The sequence below is a fragment of the Bos indicus genome, chromosome 24, assembly GCF_029378745.1.
Source record: "Bos indicus isolate NIAB-ARS_2022 breed Sahiwal x Tharparkar chromosome 24, NIAB-ARS_B.indTharparkar_mat_pri_1.0, whole genome shotgun sequence".
In the NCBI taxonomy this organism is placed as follows: Eukaryota; Metazoa; Chordata; class Mammalia; order Artiodactyla; family Bovidae; genus Bos; species Bos indicus.
The window spans coordinates 54,979,535-54,998,452 of record NC_091783.1 but is presented as its reverse complement, the minus strand read 5'-3'; the positions used below and the strand labels follow the sequence as shown (position 1 = coordinate 54,998,452).

The 18,918-nt window shown below is 40.6% G+C and overlaps 1 protein-coding gene across 18 annotated transcripts in view; it reads left to right on the top strand.

Annotated features, from left to right (window-relative positions):
• TCF4 (transcription factor 4) overlaps positions 1–18,918 on the top strand; it is a 385,533-nt gene that overhangs the window by 327,501 nt on the left and 39,114 nt on the right. For all 18 annotated transcript variants that reach the window (XM_019986612.2, XM_019986602.2, XM_019986606.2 and 15 more), the window contains 2 exons: positions 8,544–8,676; positions 18,489–18,556. In XM_019986612.2, the coding sequence (XP_019842171.1) occupies positions 8,544–8,676; positions 18,489–18,556 (201 nt within the window). The remainder of the gene's footprint in view (positions 1–8,543; positions 8,677–18,488; positions 18,557–18,918) is intronic.

Genomic DNA, 18,918 nt, shown 5'->3' with positions numbered 1-18,918 from the left:
TTTCCTGTACACTTCGTCAGTTACAGCAAGCAGACGGCTTGTATTTGGATCAGATTCCCAGTTTTCAGTCTTTTATTTTTACTTCCACACCCTCCAGCATCTCCTTGGTACTCTTTCACTTTCACCCCGTTGAAGACTGCTGAGCTAAAGAGAATGGTCTCTTTATTACTGAAGTTTCCATTCTGCCCATCATCCTACACGCGTCCATCCTAGTATGTCTCTCTATTCTGGAGAAAACAGGGCATCAGGGGTTTTTCTAGTCTCAAAATTTCCCACATCCCAGAATCTACTGAAGAACTTAAGCCTATCACTTAAGTGGAGGAAAACCTACTGCTAGGTCATGCATTAGGTTTCAGTTCAGTTCATTTGCTCAGTTGTGTCGACTCTTTGTGACCCCATGCACTGCAGCACGCCAGGCCTCCCCGTCTATCACCAACTCCCGGAGTTTACCCAAACTCATGTCCATTGAGTCGGTGATGCCATCCAGCCATCTCATCCTCTGTCGTCCCCTTCTCCTTCCGCTTTCAATCTTTCCCAGCGTCACAGTCTTTTCCAATGAGCCACTTCTTTGCATCAGGTGGCCAGAGTATTGGAGTTTCAGCTTCAGCATTAGTCCTTCAAGTGAATATTCAGGACTGATTTCCTTTAGGATGGACTGGTTTGATCTCCTTGCAGTCCAAGGGACTCTCAAGAGTCTTTTCCAACACCACAGTTCAAAAGCATCAATTCTTCGGTGCTCAGCTTTCTTTACAGTCCAACTCTCACATCCATACATGACCACTGGAAAAATCATAGCCTTGACTAGACAGACCTTTGTTGGCAAAGTAATGTCTCTGCTTTTCATATGTTGTCTAGGTTGGTCATAACTTCTCTTCCAAGGAGCAAGCATCTTTTAATTTCATAGCTTCAATCACCATCTGCAGTGATTTTGGAGCCCAGAAAAATAGTCAGCCACTGTTCCCACTGTTTCCCCATCTATTTGCCATGAAGTGATGGGACCGGATGCCATGATCTTAGTTTTCTGAATGTTGAGTTTTAAGTTAATGTTTTCACTCTCCTCTTTAACTTTCATCAAGAGGCTCTTTAGTTCTTTGCTTTCTGCCATAAGGGTGGTGTCATCTGCATATCTGAGGTTATTGATATTTCTCCCGGCAATCTTGATTCCAGCTTGTGCTTCATCCAGCCCAGCATTTCTCATGATATACTCTGCATATAAGTTAAATAAGCAAGGTAACAATATACAGCCTTGACATACTCCTTTTCCTATTTGGAACCAGTCTGTTGTTCTGTGTCCAGTTCTAACTGTTGCTTCTTGACCTGCATACAGGTTTCTCAAGAGGCAGGTCAGGTGGTCTGGTATTTCTATCTCTTTCAGAATTTTCCACAGTTTGTTGTGGTCCACACAGTCAATGGCTTTGGGATAGTCAGTAAAACAGAAGTAGATGATTTTCTGGAACTCTCCTGCTTTTTTGGTGATCCACCGGATGTTGGCAATTTGATCTCTGGTTCCTCTGCCTTTTCTAAAACCAGCTTGAACATCTGGAAGTTCATGGTTCACATTCTGTTGAAGCCTGGCTTGGAGAATTTTGAGCATTACTTTGCTAGTGAGTGAGATGAGCATAATTTGCAGTAGTAGTTTGAGTAGTCTTTGGCATTGCCTTTCTTTGGGACTAGAATGAAAACTGACCTTTTCCAGTCCTGTGGTCACTGCTGAGTTTTCCAAATTTGCTGGCATATTGGGTGCAGCATTTTCACAGCATCGTCTTTGAGGGTTTGAAATAGTTCAGCTCAAATTCCATCACCTTCACTAGCTTTGTTCTTAGTGATGCTTCCTAAGGCCCTCTTGACTTCACATTCCGGGATGTCTGGCTATAGGTGAGTGATCGCACCATTGTGATCATCTGGGTCGTGAAGATCTTTTTTGTACAGTTCTTCTGTGTATTCTTGCCACCTCTTCTTAATATCTTCTGCTTCTGTTAGGTCCATACCATTTCTGTCCTTTATTGTGCTCATCTTTGCATGAAATATTCCCTTGGTATATCTAGTTTTCTTGAAGAGATCTCTAGTCTTTCCCATTCTATTGTTTTCCTCTATTTCTTTGCAGTGATCATTTTGAGGAAGACTTTCTTATCTCTCCTTGCTATTCTTTGGAACTCTGCATTCAAATGGGTATATCTTTCCTTTTCTCCTTTGCCTTTTGTGTCTCGTCTTTTCATAGCTATTTGTAAGCCTCCTCAGACAATCATTTTGCCATTTTGCATTTCTTTTTCTTGAGGATGGTCTTGATTCCTGCCTCCTGTACAATGTCATGAACCTCCGTCCATTAGAATTGGGCGGCAGACAATATGGGACCAAGTCTCTTGTGCAGTAAAATAGATTTGAAAACGTATGAACCTCTAATCCTCCAAATGGGAGAGACTGTAGCAAACCCAGAGTTTCCTGGTTGTACTTACATTGTTGTTGTTCAGTCGCTCAGTCGTGTCCAACTCATCGTGACCCCATGGACTGCAGCCCACCAGGCTCCTCCATCCATGGGATTTTCTAGGCCAGAGTACTGGAGTGGGGTGTCATTGCCTTCTCCACATCCATGCATGACTACTGGACAAACCATAGCTTTGACGATATAGACCTTTGTCAGCAAAGTGATGTCTCTGCTTTTTAATACACCGTCTAGGTTTGTCATAGCTTTCTTCCAAGGAGCCAAGCATCTTTTAATGCCTGCAGTCACCATCTGTAGTGATATTGGAGGCCAAGAAAATAGTCTATCACTGTTACCATTTTTCTCCGTCTATTTACCACAAAGTGATGGGACTGGATGCCGTGCTCTTAGTTTTTGAATGTTGAGTTTTAAACCAGCTTTTCACTCTCCTCTGTCACTGTCCTCAAGAGGCTCTTTAGTTCCTCTTCACTTTCTGCCTTTAGGGTGGTGTCATCTGTGTGTGCTTATATTACTGCTCTTCCTCTTGTGATGCGCCCTTTTTTCTTTTCCTAATACCCAGATTTATGCTTCTTTCTCTGTACGAATATAGGAATAGTACTTTCTTGATTTCTGTGGTCTTTGTTCTGTTTTGCTCAGTCGCCAGAGATACAGAAAAGATGACTTATATTCTATTCTGATGATGGAAAACGTTCCAGAAGAGTTCAGATATCCTTGAAAATATCTACTTATTAATGGTTAGTCCTGGTGACAGAGACAAGATGAGATCAGTGAGCTTATCCTCGAATGAGAGACAGAAGATGAAGGTGGAATTGGCCTTTTTCTATCATCTCCCAACTTTGAATGTGGAAATCACAAGCTAGCTCAAATTTCAGCCCATTTTCAATAAATAGTAGATGATTTACTTTCAAATTTCTTCTTCTTCCACCTCTTACTTAGAGTTATTAGTGTGAAATCTCAAATAGCACGTATTGTTACACTAGAATTTCTTCTTGGTTAATACTTTTATTTCACCATCATCATTTTGCACTTCTCTGAAGAACTCATGATCAAAACTATATGTGTCCTGCAAGCAAGTTTTGATTTATAAGTAAAAGATTTTGGCGTTGTACTAATATGTTGGAATTTCCGTTAGGCATTTACTTTTCTTCACTCCTGTATTTATTTCTTTCCCTATCATGCTCTAGAACTTTGACTTAAGTGGTTTGATTTTTATCCCAGTAAAGTTCACTGCATGGGGGAAGCATGTTGAAAATGTGCTCAAAAGCACAGAAAATGTGGTTTTTAAAATGGAAACTAATTATACCCTTTTAGAAAAAATTTACTGAACCTAAACAATGTTATCAACCAGGAGGAAAGATCGTTTTGAAGGAGTAACCTGATAGGTTGTATCAGGTTCTGTGTGTATAATGTCATTTATCCATTGCAAAACAGTTTTCATTCTTAACACCATCAACGAGCATATCTTGGAGATGAGGGGGTTTATTTTTCAAAAAGACAAACAAATTAGGTCTCTGGTAACGTGCCCTGATGAATTTTCTCACTGATAGGGAAACTACTATGGTGTCTAGTAATCCTTGTGATTTCAATATTTATTAGAAAACCTCTTGCCGAAGTGACTTTTAAAAATCTGATCCTGATTGAGAATCATTGGCGTATACTCTGGGCGGTTAGTTTCCTTTCGCTTGAAAGTAATGGTGGTTCCTTAAAGTTTTCATCTGTAGCTTTTACTCAGTTTCATACTGAACAAAGGAATAATTTGAGAAAAAGGAGGAAAGCTTTCCTTGGATTATTTTGGGTACAATTTGGCCAAATTAGTATGTCTTGCTGAAGGTAAACATTTTAGAAACATGATTGCCTTTATCACTTTATAGTGTGTTATAATAGAATGTGTAATTACAAAGCTTAAAATCCAAATACAACAGTAGCCAACTGTCACGTCACTGGTGTTGATTCTTTAAATCCCCTTTACAGTTTCAACCTTGACAACAATCCCACAGCTGATCACTACTATGTCACAGATACACGTACAAAATCACTCAGAAGAGTGTAGTTTGTGGTTAAGCTTTGGAAGGAGTTGTAGAAGATTTAGCTTTGGAATGACTTGGCAGAATTCTTTTTAAAAATAGGATAGAGTCCCTGCAGTCCGGCATGGGTTAGGAACGGTCTCTGTACCACAGAGTGAAACGGTCCTGGGAGTCTGGAATTTTACTATGAAGGAAGTTCTGTTGTCTTTTATTGTTTGTAACCTAAACCCTTACTCTAGTGATTCTCACCAGGGGGTGATTTTGCCCCACAGGAAACATTTGGTAATGTCTGGAGATATTTTGGGGTGTTAGAACCCGGGGGCTAGGGGGTGCCTATAGGTGGTACTGGAATAATCCAGTGTATAGAGGCCAGGGATTCAGGAAACATACTACAATTCATAAGAAAAGCACCCCCGACACACACCAATCCCTGCCAGGCAAAGAATGCTCTGGCATGAAAACAGTGCCAGGACTGTGAAATGCTACCCTAGCACAAAATTTGACTTTATTCTTAGTATGTGCTAACAGTGATCATAGTTTCTAATCTTTGAATGATCAACTCATCATTTAATAAAAAAACATTACTCACGGAAACATTTTCAACACTTAACTCTGTCAGTAGACTCCACATACACTATAATTGGGTATCAAGTAAAAATAAATAAACAAATAGTGGACATGTAAAACCTTAACACCTGGGGCTTCCCAGATGGCGCTGGTGGTAAAGAATCTGCCTGCCAGTGCAGGAGGTGCAAGAGACGTGGGTTCGATCCCTGTGTTGGGAAGATTCCCTGGAGGAGGAAATGTTACCCCACTCCAGTATTCTTGCCTGGGAAATCCCATGGACAGAGGTGCCAGGCGGCATGGGGTCACAAAAGAGTCAGACATGGCCGAGCACACACAAAACCGTAGCACTGTGTCATACTTCCCTTTTCCTTTGCCTTCGTGGTCGGCAGGGTAGATATTATTAATAGCTAGAGTAAGAAAGACTAATGGGACCTCTTATGCTGCTGCTGCTGAGTCGCTTCAATCATGTCCGACTCTGTGCGACCCCATAGAGGGCAGTCTACCAGGCTTCCCTGTCCCTGGGATTCTCCAGGCAAGAACACTGGAGTGGGTTGCCATTTCCTTCTCCAATGCATGAAAGTGAAAAGTGAAAGTGATGTCGTTCAGTCGTGTCCGACTCTTAGCGACCCCATGGACTGCAGCTCCTCCGTCTATGGGATTTTCCAGGCAAGAGTACTGGAGTGGGGGACCCCTTACAGTTGATCCCTAAATACTCTAAGAGAGACAGTAGTCACGTATCACTAATGATCTCGGTGGTGTGTTTATTATGCCTTTGAGTGACAGTAGTTGTCAAGATCCTTTGCCTTGTAAAATAATCTAGTTATAAATCTCATTAACTTATTTCAGCATCTCATTTTCTGTGAGTCTCTAAAAATAACGAATTTACATGAATTTATTTGGTTTCCCCACTAAAGTCTATGGGGAAGAACTTTCCTTTTTAGTCTCTGAATTTAGGAGTAACCCTTTGTCAAATCCTGACATTTGACAAAGGGTTACTCCATTTTATACCAAATTAAAAGGGTCTAAAAATTCTTACTGATTTGATAATATTTTTCCTGTCTCATCCTCTCATTATTATAGTTATTTAAATATTTTTCAAAATTCTTGTCCTCTGTTTTGATTTTTGAAAACTTGGGGCTGATTTATCCAGTGTCTCTATTCTTCAGAAATTGAGCATGGTCTAGGACTGGGTAGAAATGAAATCAAACAATCTTTTTTCCTTTTATTTCTCTTTTTCCATAGTTTGTTTATTTTTTCCACATTATTATAGTCTTTAGTTTTTGAGCAAAAATAGCTCTTCCAAGTTTGGTCTTCCATGGCTTATCCAGTTTTTAGGTCAGTTGTACTGTGTAATGGGCTCACTCGGTTATCCTTTGGAGAAAATTTCATGGACTAGATGAGGTTTTCTGGAAGTGCCAAGTAAAAATGAGTTTAACAGGTGGCCTAAGGAATTTTTGGTCAAGCAAAGAGGTCCAAGAAATTTAAAAGTTTGAAAGGCATTCTTGGGAACTTGGAAACGTTTAAAGGCATCATCCCAGCTATCTCACTGAGGTGGACCTTTTGGTTGGGCTATTTGGGGTGTGTAGAGGTAATATTTTCAAAGGCATCTGCCATGTCACTGGCGGATCTGAGTCCAAAATACAGATCTATCTTCTGGGCTCTTTAGTTGCCTCTCAAATAAGTAGTGTTTCAGTCCACTGTTTATTAAACACTAGCTGGTCTCTGGTGGCTCAATTGGTAGAGAGTTCGCCTGCAATGCAGGAGACCCAGGTTTGATCCCTGAGTCAGGAAAACCTCCTGAAGAAGGAACTGGCAACCCACTCCAGTATGCTTGCCTGGGAAATCCCATGGACAGAGAAGCCTGTTGGGCTACAGTCCATGGGGTCGCAAAATTCAGACATGACTTAGTGACTAAACCACCACCACCAACTGGTAACCAGTTGTTCTTTGAGCTGCTCATAGGATGAGTGTGTTCAGCACTCAGCCACAAGTTGTGAGAGGCAGAACTGTGAGGTCTGTTCTCTGATTAAAGCGTTTCAGTTTAGGTGGAAATGCTCTTGAAAGAGGAAGCCTGGAAAAGCAGCATTTCAAGGAAGATGCCCTGGAGGAGGGAATGGCCACCCACTCCAGTATCCTTGCATGGGAAATCCCAGAGGAGCCTGTTAAGCTACGAGTCCATGGTGTTGCAAAAGAGCCCCCACATGACTGAGCAGCTAAACAACAGCAGCAGCAGCAACTGAGTGTTGCATGGACAGCGCAGAATGTAAATGTATCAGGGAGAAGAGATCGTGAAGGAGCTGGAAGTAGGAAGGGATCCTCAGGGGAGAGGTTGAACCCAAGATGGGCCTCACCAAATAAATAGGGGATCCTGTGATACAGGGGGTCCAGATCTTGTGACTAGATGTCTGGGCTTTAAGTTCCCCTGACTTTCAGCATCATATCTAAACTCTAATTTCAACAGAATCTCCAGTAGTGACATACTAAAGATGCATAGCCCACTAATACATGACATACAAGGAAAAAGTATATTTCAACTTAAATATTTTTCCATGTCTGTCATATAGTCAAATACCTGTGAGCTTTACTTTTTAAGCTACTGTAGCTTGAAAAAGAAGGTAGCTCCATTTTGTGAATAACTATGTTCTTTGTAAATAACCACATTCCTCTTACTGATCTGCTCATTGGACAGCGAGCAGGTGTTTGGGGAGCAACTAATTTGTCACCTTACAGGCACTTGTGAGATGCCATATAACTGCTAGTAAGAGTCATACCCAGAGCTAAGCCTGAACGCCTTCTGTGAAAGATACTCTTTTTCATGGTCAACTCTACGGTGAATTGCTAAGGGAGAGAACCTATAAGGAAGGACATAAAATAAGTTCTCATTTCATTTGTTCCAGGGTAATTCAACATAGTCATTGACATAAGACTTTATACATGTTGATACTTTAGAGAGAGATTCAATCATTAACTGCTTTTCAAGTTTTTCATTTACCATTTTGTTGTTGCTGGAGTTCAGAAGGAGGATCCAGTTTGTCGGGAAGATTTGAGACTGGTTATTCTTGGCCAGTTAGTTTTCAAAAGGTCAGGGTTAAGTGTCATGTGAACCCTGCAGGTCATGCTGGAGTTTTATTCATTACATTATGGGCTCTTTCTTACCTGACCAATAGGCCGTACAGAAGAATAACGGTAGTGATGGTCTTTTATTGTTGCTAAAGTCCCAGACCTGCTTTTAAGGAACAATTTTCATGTTTAGAGGCGGTGACCGTTTCTCAAGGTTTATTGCCATTATATTCCTCTAGCTTTGATGCAAACCCAAACCAACTACGTCTTTGTATTTTATTACTTGAAAAATGAAAGCTGTCAGATCTAAGCAAGATGTATTCTTGGATATTTTGAAATTCCGAGGGCTGTCTCTGTTGTAAAATGAAGAGTTCTGAAAGAAGTATTGGAAACCTGAGCCACTAAATATTTTGTGATTGAACACGGCCTCCTTTTTCTGCTTCTTGCCACAGGGCTATCCATCACACTCCTCAGCAGACATCAATTCCAGTCTTCCTCCGATGTCCACTTTCCACCGTAGTGGTACCAACCATTACAGCAGCTCATCGTGTACACCTCCTGCCAACGGGACAGACAGTATAATGGGTGAGTCGTGGAAACGCCGATTCTGTTGCTGACAACCAGTGTCAGGGTTTTAACCATCAAGGAATTCTTTTTCTACCCCCAGTCCCATCACTGAACAGTAATCGAGCCATGAATGTTTATCACATGGACAAATGAGCCAAACAGAAATCGTCATTATCTTGACTGTAATCTCTTTTTGTTCCAAGAAACTGCTATTTGGCTGACTGTCTCCACCGTGAGTGATTAGATTGAACCAAGTTTGAATAGATCAACGTATGCTTCTCACACTCTCAAACAGCTAATAAAGTGAACTTTTCTAAGAGGAGCCATTGAAAATTAGTAAGATAGAAGGCGTAATAGCTCTTAATAGGAGTTACTGATCATTCTCAAATTCCAGTCACCATGCTAAGCTTTTCACTGTCATACACCACTGTCCTCTGGAAACTAGTTCATGTGATGTTCAGACATACGTATTAAGAATTAGATAGTTTTACCTTCTGGAGGATGCAGCATTGTGGAATCCTTCAGACAGGAAGAAGTGTTTGCAGACTTATGGGAGAGGAGATGGCTGGGCATCAGTGAGCCAGAATTTACTTGCTACTTTTTCTCAGCAAAATTACTAATGAGTCAAGACTCAAGCAGAGTGTCCTGTCGAATAAACGAAGCCATCATCTCTAAGTTTTTGTGATGTTCACTGTGGTCCTCTCCCAGGATGGACGGTTACCCCACGAACACTCTTCTCTTGAGGAAAGGGCTAGGTAGGCTGCCCCTGGGGGGAGGCAGCCACCACCCTCTGATTCTGCCTTCAACAACCTTGTCATTCAGATGAGAGGCACAGTCTGACGCTGCAGGGTCTTCTTAAAACTTCAGACTTCCTCTGCTCACCACCTACTCTGGTTCTAGCTCAAACCCACAACTAACTCGGCCTTATGATCCCTTCCCATGGGTCCAGTTAGTGATGAGTTCACTAACTGTACATTTATTTTTCATTTTGGGGGGCTTCCCAGGTGGCTCATGATAAAGAATCCGCATGCCAATGCAAGAGACACAGGAGACACAGTTTTGATCCCTGGGTCGGGAAGATCCCCTGGAGGCAGAAATGGCAACCCACTCCAGTATTCTTGCCTGGAAAATTCCATGGACAAAGGAGCCTGGCGGGCTACAGTCCATGGGGTCGCAAAGACTCAGACAACACACTGAGACTGGAATGTGTATTTATTTATTTATTTTGGCTGAGCCACACAGCATGTGGGATCTTAGTTCCCCGATCAGAGATTGATCCCGGCCCCCTGCATTGGAAGCGTGGAGGTCTTAACCACAGGACTGCCAGGGAAGTCCCTAACTGTACATTTTAAAGATAAGAATGTGTGACAGGAGAGTAGTTCCTTTAGCTCTTTGCAGTTGTTTAAAAATTTTCTTTGGATAGTCTCTGGAACTTGGGGAAGTGGGATGAATCACTTAATGAGGGGGAGAGTTTTTGATGAAAGAGAAGAGATGTGTTTTGAAATGTTGTAAATGTAATTCTGCCTAAATAATACAGTCCCTGCTTACTCAGTAATGCACTTCACACTTGAGATGAGCCATCTAGCAGCCCTTCCTTTCACTGCCATGTCTCACTGAGAGGCGAATTTAGGAAATAGTTTCCATTTTTGTGACTTTTCATAATAAAGCCTCTACCGGTGCGTTGTGTCAGTTTGACCTTGGAGAGCTATGGACAAAGGTCATGCGGGGAAGTTTTGCTAACTATCAGTGCAGTTTTGGCAGATCCGAAAAACAAGAAGAAAGAAAGAAGTGCAGAACTGAAAGAGTGAGAAAAGCATATTTCACTTCAGTGTGGTTTGACAAATGGAAAGCCCCTTTCTGCAGTCATGAGGTCTTAGTTATAAAGAAGGATGACCGGTCATTCATCCTTTTACAAGGCAGATTTCCTGTCTATTTGTGGTTTGAGTAATTTTCTTTTTTTAGGAAGGTAGAAAGGTAGAGCAAAAGCTTGAGCTGAAGAAAGCAAATTTAGGCACTTTTTGAAAAAAAAGTTGTGTTGACTGATTTGCCAAACAGTTCCTGTAAGAGTCCCCAGGACTCGGGAAGAAAGCGATCTTATGAGATGGTGTGATTATGCTCCATGCCCTGTGGTCAGCACGGCCACGAGTCTCAGTTGGAATGGAATTCGCCTTATTTAAGCTGATTGGCTCATCACTGGCTTGTGGATGAACAGGAATGTCTACCCTCCTTTTTTATTTTGTCTGGGCGGGTAGAGCGTTAATTGGTGACTTCTACATACTAATACGTAGGGCCTGGCTATGTTAAGATGGACTTACTATACAGACCAGAGGCCCCTGTTTAAGTAGAGGGAGGGTCTAGACAATAATAAAGGAGCTATACTTTTCGATGAGAGAAGTGTGAGATTTCTGGAATCCAGAGAAAGCTTTTTAGGAACAACTTTATTGCATAAAGTACTCCACCATCATGAGTGTACTTGTTAAAATCTTCTAGCAACTTGTGAGAAAGCTTTACAGTCATTTCGGGACATAAGTAGACATGGTAATTCAGCTTTTTGGAGGAATAGATCTTTATTAATTTGCATACATACTTGTTACTTTAGGATTACTTTAAGGGAGAACATTCTAGAATGTTCATCCTTAAAATAATACATCCTCCAATTCCTTAAGTTAAAATACAGAGGAGAATTTAAGTATAATAATAAGCCTTCATATTTGCACAAGGTCCAAGTCACCCCTGTTTCTTTGCACTTTTTTTATTCTTTGCATTTTAATTCTCCTAGGTTTTGGTTTGATTTTTCAGAGTGTGGTAGAAGGCAGGGGTGGCAGCATGTCTGTGGAACAAGAAGAGAAGATTTCTGATGTTAGTGATACTTCCCTAACAAACAGTATGGATTAATAGGATACATCTGTAGACTTTTGAAAGTATTTGGCATATACTCACTCATTCTGAAATACAGGAAATAAAGAAATATTACATTGCCTGTATCTCAAAGAACAAACAGAGCTAATTAAATAATTGGTAAATAGGGAACACACAGCCTGACACATGTTTGAGATTACACACATGATTCTGTAGAAAATGACTGTAAGCAATACTAATGCCGTAAGAATGGGGTTCAAGCACTAACACATGGGCATCGCGTTCTTCAAGTTTTCTTGGTGCAAAGTGGCAAGGCAGTGCAGGCTTTTCGTAGATGGCGTTGGTGTCTTAGGAAGAGGCTTTTTCCGTCAAGAGGAAGATCACAGCTCCACGTTGTGCTGTGTCTTCCTGGCAGTCAGTGACTGTCCTCAACCAATCATAGAAGAGCAAAATGCTTGTGGAGTGAGTTGTAAAATCTGGACCCATCAGCAGGTACCCTGTCTGGAAACATGCTCCCTTGCCTCTGGATCTGTCCCCTGCATCTCAAGAGATGGAATACGCTCACGGAGGTTTGGGATAGCTTGTGTTGACTTGGAGGGATGGTCATCGTCTCTTGTGTTTTCTTTTGCCCTTTTATGCCCAGTGTCATTTTTTGAGAAAAGCTGAGGAAGGGCAAAACCGACTCTGATTGTGTTAATGACAGAGGTTGTTGTTGTTGTTAATGTCACATTCATCCATGGAGTTTTGAAAGAATTGTACAGTAAGATATTTTACTTGCAGCATGCAGTCCACTGCTTTTCTACAAATGCTAGAGTGCATTAGACACGTCTGACTTAGAAGGGTGGATTAAGCACTCTGCTGCTGCTGCTAAGTCGCGTCAGTCGTGTCCAACTCTGTGCGACCCCGTAGACGGCAGCCCACGAGGCTCCTTCGTCCCTGGGATTCTCCAGGCAAGAACACTGGAGTGGGTTGCCATTGCCTTCTCCATAAGCACTCTGGAATGATACAAATGAAATGCATGGGACACACCGTGGATTCTTAGTCTTTCAACTGTTGGGGTGGCCAGTTAAGGACAGAAGCCGAGTCTGAGGACTTCAAGAGTTACCACCATCAGAGCCTTTCAACTTGCTTCCTGAAACTTTCTCAGTGTAACACTAGCTGGGTGTGCTTGAGAGTCATTGCAGTTCAGAGCTTCTACCTGTGAGCAGGTGTCCAGAGAAGGAAATGGAAATAGTTATTAGGTACCAACTCTAGAGGGGAGAAATGTCTAGAGATTGGAGGCACATGCATAGCACATGGAACATCTTACGGAAAAACCAGAACTAGCTTTCTGGCCAACCCACTAGGCACCTACTGTCTCCATAGTTCCTTCCTACTTGCAAAACCCAATAGCTTTTTCTCTTCAAAAGGATTGAGAGACCCAGCTAGCACCACACAGTCCCCTACGACTACCCACGAAGGAGAATGCTCCAGTTCCCCAAGGGGAGATACCATTGGTGTGCATTCCGGGGGTGTGACCGCTTGCGGCTGGGGGCAACACAGCCTCCTTTCTCAGAGGGAATGGGGCATACAGCTAGCATAATGCTTACAATAACTGTTATTGTTTTGTTAGTCTTGAACCGGCCTGTCTAATGCATGGTATTCACCACGTCTTTAAACCTCAAACCAAACAGTGTTGAAGGAACAGCCTACGAAGATTGATGGAATACAACATGTGCTAAAGATTACCCTGGAATATCTATCTGGTTCATGAATTAATCTGGCTTCCAACTTTCACTTCTAATGACGTGTTTGTATGACATGATGGGTTTTAGTGTGTGGCTTTTCTAGTAGAAACATTATGTCCATTTTCCCTTGAGGACCCGGTTTCACAGTAATTTTATTATGAGAATAGTCGCATAAGATTCACTTTATCTTCTACAAGAATCTTGAGCCTTCACATACAGTTGGGTGATGAACAGGCACAGAGCATAAGAGCAATAGGAATTTTATCCAGCAGCGTCGTGGCATCTTAGTTACAAAGACCACCAACGGAGAACAATAAACCAGTGTGATTTAAGTCTTCTCATCCATTTCCTGCACGTGGTTGATGGGGCCCAGCTTCCCCCTTGAATTCCTAAGAATCCATCCTGCTAAAAGTTCAGTGTTTGGTAGCCTGTACTTGAGTTCTTCTTCTAATATTGTAGGTCGTAGGAGAGCTGGGAATTCTCCTTCTTATATCTTTGTTGAGAAGCTCATGACATTGTTATGCTGTTTCTACTAGTTGAATAACATGAGGGTTGCTTGGACACAGTTCAGAAAAACCTAAATTTTAAAACCGTCATCTTCTTTCAGGCAGACACTATGAATTACACTTCATCTTTTTATAGCGCTGGCCCTTGGCTCAGTGATGAAGAATCCGCCTACCAATGCAGGAGACTCAGGAGTTTGATCCCTGATCCCTGAATCAGGAAGATCCCCTGGAGGAGGAAATGGCAATCCACTCCAGTATTCTTGCCTGAAAAATCCCATGGACAGAGGAGCCTGGCGGGCCGCAAAGAGCCAGACACGACTGAGCAGCTGAGCACACACATCCTTTTATAGCTTCGGGATGCACCCAGCCTGGGGTTCTGGGTGTGCAGTAAAGGGATAACACATCTTCCAAATTCTGGTTTTTCAGTAGTCAGCCCCGAGATACCACTTATCCTGATGTTTGGATCAGGGTGTGTTCTAATGGGAATTGCCATTTTCTCCAAAGTGGGGACAGAGACTGAGGGTGGTCCCACTTGTAGCTGAGAAGACTAAACCCTGCTTTCTGCCCCATCTTCCAGCCAGCAGCAGCACCTGCGTTCAGGCCATTTGAACAATGCTTGGGTGGTTGGCAGTGTCGAATCCTCCTACCAGATTACAGTTCCTCTTAATAATTACTCATCTTCAATCATATTCATCGTACAGCTCTACTTAGAGACTTGATTTTTTTTTTCCTCTCCTTAGCTAGGGAAATTGCTAAGAGCTAAAATCACATAAGAAATCAATCCAGTTTTTATCAAGCAGAGACAGGAGTTCTTCTCTTTATTTCTGTTATGTGGGTATTTTGGTAATTTCTCATAATACCTTGACAAACACTCAGGCTTAGAATAGTAATCAAGTCCTGTTACATGAAAGGTAGAAAAGTAGATTTGATGTGCACACATTTAATGAGAAGTGTGGTTTGCTAAACGTGACTCATTACTCAATATAGAAGAAATTTTGCTATTTGAGTATTAAATATACATTCACTTTCTGATTACTTATGCCCGTTGACATATCAGGCACATAACTAAAAAAGAGTCTTTAGGAGGAGGATCCGTGTAGCTTAACATGTTTAAGGACTCTTGAAAGTGTGTCTTCTCCAGTGTTGCCTGGAACAGAAGAAAAGGCATTCCAAGTGTGAAGCAAACTGGTCCCAGTAAACTGCTTTGAAACTTGAACCCTCGGGTTGATTCTCCAGCTGTTGCAGGTAGAATGGCTCTATATTTAAAAAAAAATAAGAGTCTGTTCTTATCAGTGACTTGCATGAGTAGCCTTTGTAATTTTCTCAAACATTTTCATGACAGTATGAGGTAAGGAGTTAAATTCTGTCTTTTTATTATACCCCCAAGTTCTCACGCCTCCTATGTAAAACAGGGACAACAGAAAGTTCAGTTAGAAAGCTGCAGTATGAAGAGATCATAAGGATTGTATCTTGTCTCTTGGATTTTTATGCCATAATAATGTATTTTTTGATTTAAGCATATTCTTTTTTTTTTTTTACAGTAGGTCCTTGTTGATTATCTATTTTAAATATAGCAGTGTGTACATGTCAATCTTTAAGCAAAAAAAAAAAAAAGATACAAATGAGCAATGAACAGAACAGAAACACAGAACAGAAACATACTCACAGATTTAGAGCATGAATTTATGGTTACCAGAGAGGGAAAGTTGGGAGGGAGGTGGGATAGATTGGGAGTATAATTTCTTCTTAACATATCTCTAAAATATTTTTATTGGTTTTCAATTCTTCCTAATTTGGTTTCATTAATATATTTTAAAACCCTTACTATTCGCATTTTAAAACCATTCAAAGAATTAATCTTTTGAAAGCTACCATAGCAAATTTTATCTATAACAATATCTTACCCTAGTTGGGTTTATTTTCTTTGTTAGATAATGTAATTTTTTCTGATGTGGCTCTGAATTGTCATTTCATGAAGGTCTGTTTTCTAGTCAACCCAGATATCCAAATTATTTTGACTGATAAGCCTAATTTTAAGAATAATGATAATATTGCTTCTGGAAGGGAAGAAAAAAATGTATGTATAATTATCTCCAAATACCATGGTAATACATGCTGAAAAATGTTAGTGCTCTTTGTGTTTTCAGAATCCTTGTTATTTTCCTTTAGAATTGTCTTCAGTTTTAAAAGAACTCCTTGATGCAGAAATTTTTACTTTCACACCAGATAATAATTTCAATTATCTCTTTATATTGAGTATTTTTAGTACTCTTGATATCTGTAAGTTCCTTCCACTAGTTCATTGTATGATGTTGGGCCCTCATTTCAGAGAACTTTCTTACACATAAAATCCTTAGTACTAACAACTAATATATTTTTAACATTATGAATTTGTGATGTGAGAAAGAATAGTTTTTCCTTTTTTTTTTTGTCAGAAGGTGATTATGTTCTTTTCATTACGTACAGCTTTCTTTCAGTTTTAGTAATTAACGAATGTAGCGGTGAGTTTTGTTAATCAAATAAAGCAAACATCAAAAGATTATCAAACAGTCATACCCAACATGTAAATATATAAAAATAACAAGCATAATTTAACTATACTAAGCAGAGGTCAGGAGGATGAAATTATAACCTAGAGACAAAGATAATTTGACCACTTGAGAGCTGATCCCATGACTTTAATTTACAAATCTGGAAGCTGAAGATGACACATTTGCCAGAAAGAGTACTTTCTTGGGATTGAGGAAAAGGCTGGGAATTTTTTTTTAAAGTTTAAATGTATAATGAAGTCTTGCTTGAATTAATCCATTGATTTAGTATTTCCTTTTCTTATTTCACAAAATAGTGACAAACATTTTCCTCTAGAGTTTAATAGGTTTTATTTAAATATTATATCTACTTGCTTATGCTGAGGCCTTAATAAATCTAAGAGAAGAACACCACTGGCTATACCATTTTATAAAGGCAAATTACTTTCAAAAGATAGAGAACACACTTACGGACAAGGGCAGCGGGGAGGAAGGAGAGGGTGAGATGAAGAGAAAGAGTAGCAGGGAAACATACATTACCATTTGTGATATAGACAGCCAGTGGTAATTTGCTGTGTGACTCACGGAACTCAAAGAGGGGCTCTGTAACAACCTAGAGGGGTGGGAAGTGCGAGGGAGGGGACATAAGTACACCTGGGGCTGATTCCTATTGATGTACGGCAGGAATCAATACTGTAAAGCAGTTATCCTTCAATTAAAGAAAACCCTTGTTTATTAGAGCTGATTTTGAACTATGTATTTGAATCTATATCCTGTTATTAACAGGCAGCCTTTCCTCAATATCCTGCCAAGGGGATGTTTCAAGGATCCCCTGCAGATAACCTAAATTTGAGGATGATCAAGTCCCTCATAGAAAAGGGTGCAGTATTTGCATATATCCCTTGCATATGTGGGTGCTCAGCCGTGTGTGACTCTTTGCAATTCTATGCACTGTAGCCACCAGGCTTCTCTGTCCATGGGATTTTCCAGGCTTGAATACTAGAGTTGGTTGCCATTTCCTCCTCAAGGGGATCTTCCTGACTCAGGGATCAAACTTGCATCTCCTGCATTGCAGGTGGATTCTTTACCACTGGCGCCACCAGGGAAGCCCATATAACCCTTGCTCATCCTCTCATATACTTTAAATCATCTCTAGATTATTTATAATACTCAAGGCAATGTAAGTCTATGTAAATAGTTGCCACCACCAACAAATTCAGGTTTTGCTTTTTGGAAGGGTATGGAATTTTTTTTCTGAAAATTTTTGATCAGAGTTTGATTAAATCCTTGGATGCAAAAATCTGTGGATACAGGGGGCCGGCTGTACCCTTTATTCATCCATCTTCTGGATAAAAACACTGGTGTTTAGATAGTAGAGAGACTGCTTCATCATCTGGAGAAGGCAATGGCACCCCACTCCAGTACTCTTGCCTGCAGAATCCCAGGGACGGGGGAGCCTGGTGGGCTGCCGTCTATGGGGTCGCACAGAGTCGGACACGACTGAAGCGACTTAGCAGCAACAGCAGCAGCTTCGTCATCATGTACACTTATTTTACCTCCAGAATTTGAGATGATATTGACTTTTAACAGCATCAGAGTTCAAATTCTTTAAATATGAACACAGACTTTAAAATGTGTGGAGACTATATGTTCCTTAAAATATTAAAAATATTTTCCCTCCTAGGAAGCCGCCAGGCCTGTTACAGATTTTTTTGTTTTGTTTATTGTGGAACTCTGAGAGAAGTATCTCACTTTGCTATATAGCAAAAATTAATTTTTCAATTTGAAAGCAGATGTAACTCTTATTCGTGAAGTGAATTCAGTTTACTATATAAAATATAAATAAGGGCAAGCTATGAGAGCTTCAGACGTCTGAAAGCACTGCGTACTTTTTAGCAGTGAACCTCATATGCTCACCTACTACTCTTGACTACTTAACCACTCGTAGACAACCAGGGGAAAAGTAATAGCAACTGAAACACTTTATCTTTAAACCAAGGTGTCAGGTTTATATTTTATCTGTTAAAAAAAAAATGTAACATGAATATATTTAACATCTACCTCAGCAAACAAATTAATGCTAATTAAATATTAATGTGTTGTAATTAGCATTAAAAATGCAATTAAATTGTGAGTAAATGGACCAGGAATAGAAAATTGTTCGATGTCTCACCGTCTGGCTTTTCATATTCTGCCTTTTGTTTTTGCAGCAAATAGAGGAAGCGGGGCGGCAGGCAGCTCCCAGACTGGCGATGCTTTGGGGAAAGCACTTGCTTCGGTGAGGAAATGTTGACCTTGGACTTCAGATGTACCGCGGCAGATGGGTGAACTTTAATCAGAAGTGGACATTTAGAACTTTAGAAAATGGATGGCAAATAGCTTTGATTTTTGGAAAGACTAGCTTCCTTGCATAATAATCATTGAAAAAATTGAAGAGAGAACGCTGAAGATTCCAGCGGATGGCTGGTCTCTCCCATCTTGCAAGCGATACTCAATTATGGATTTGTGGATATTCTTAGGGCCTTTAAGAGTATAGATTTTCTATCCTGATGTCTTATTTTTCTCTAAAGTCATCGGGAGGCTCGTTGATTGACCAGCTAAGACTGACTTTGCCAAAGGGTAGTTCTAAAACATTTTGAA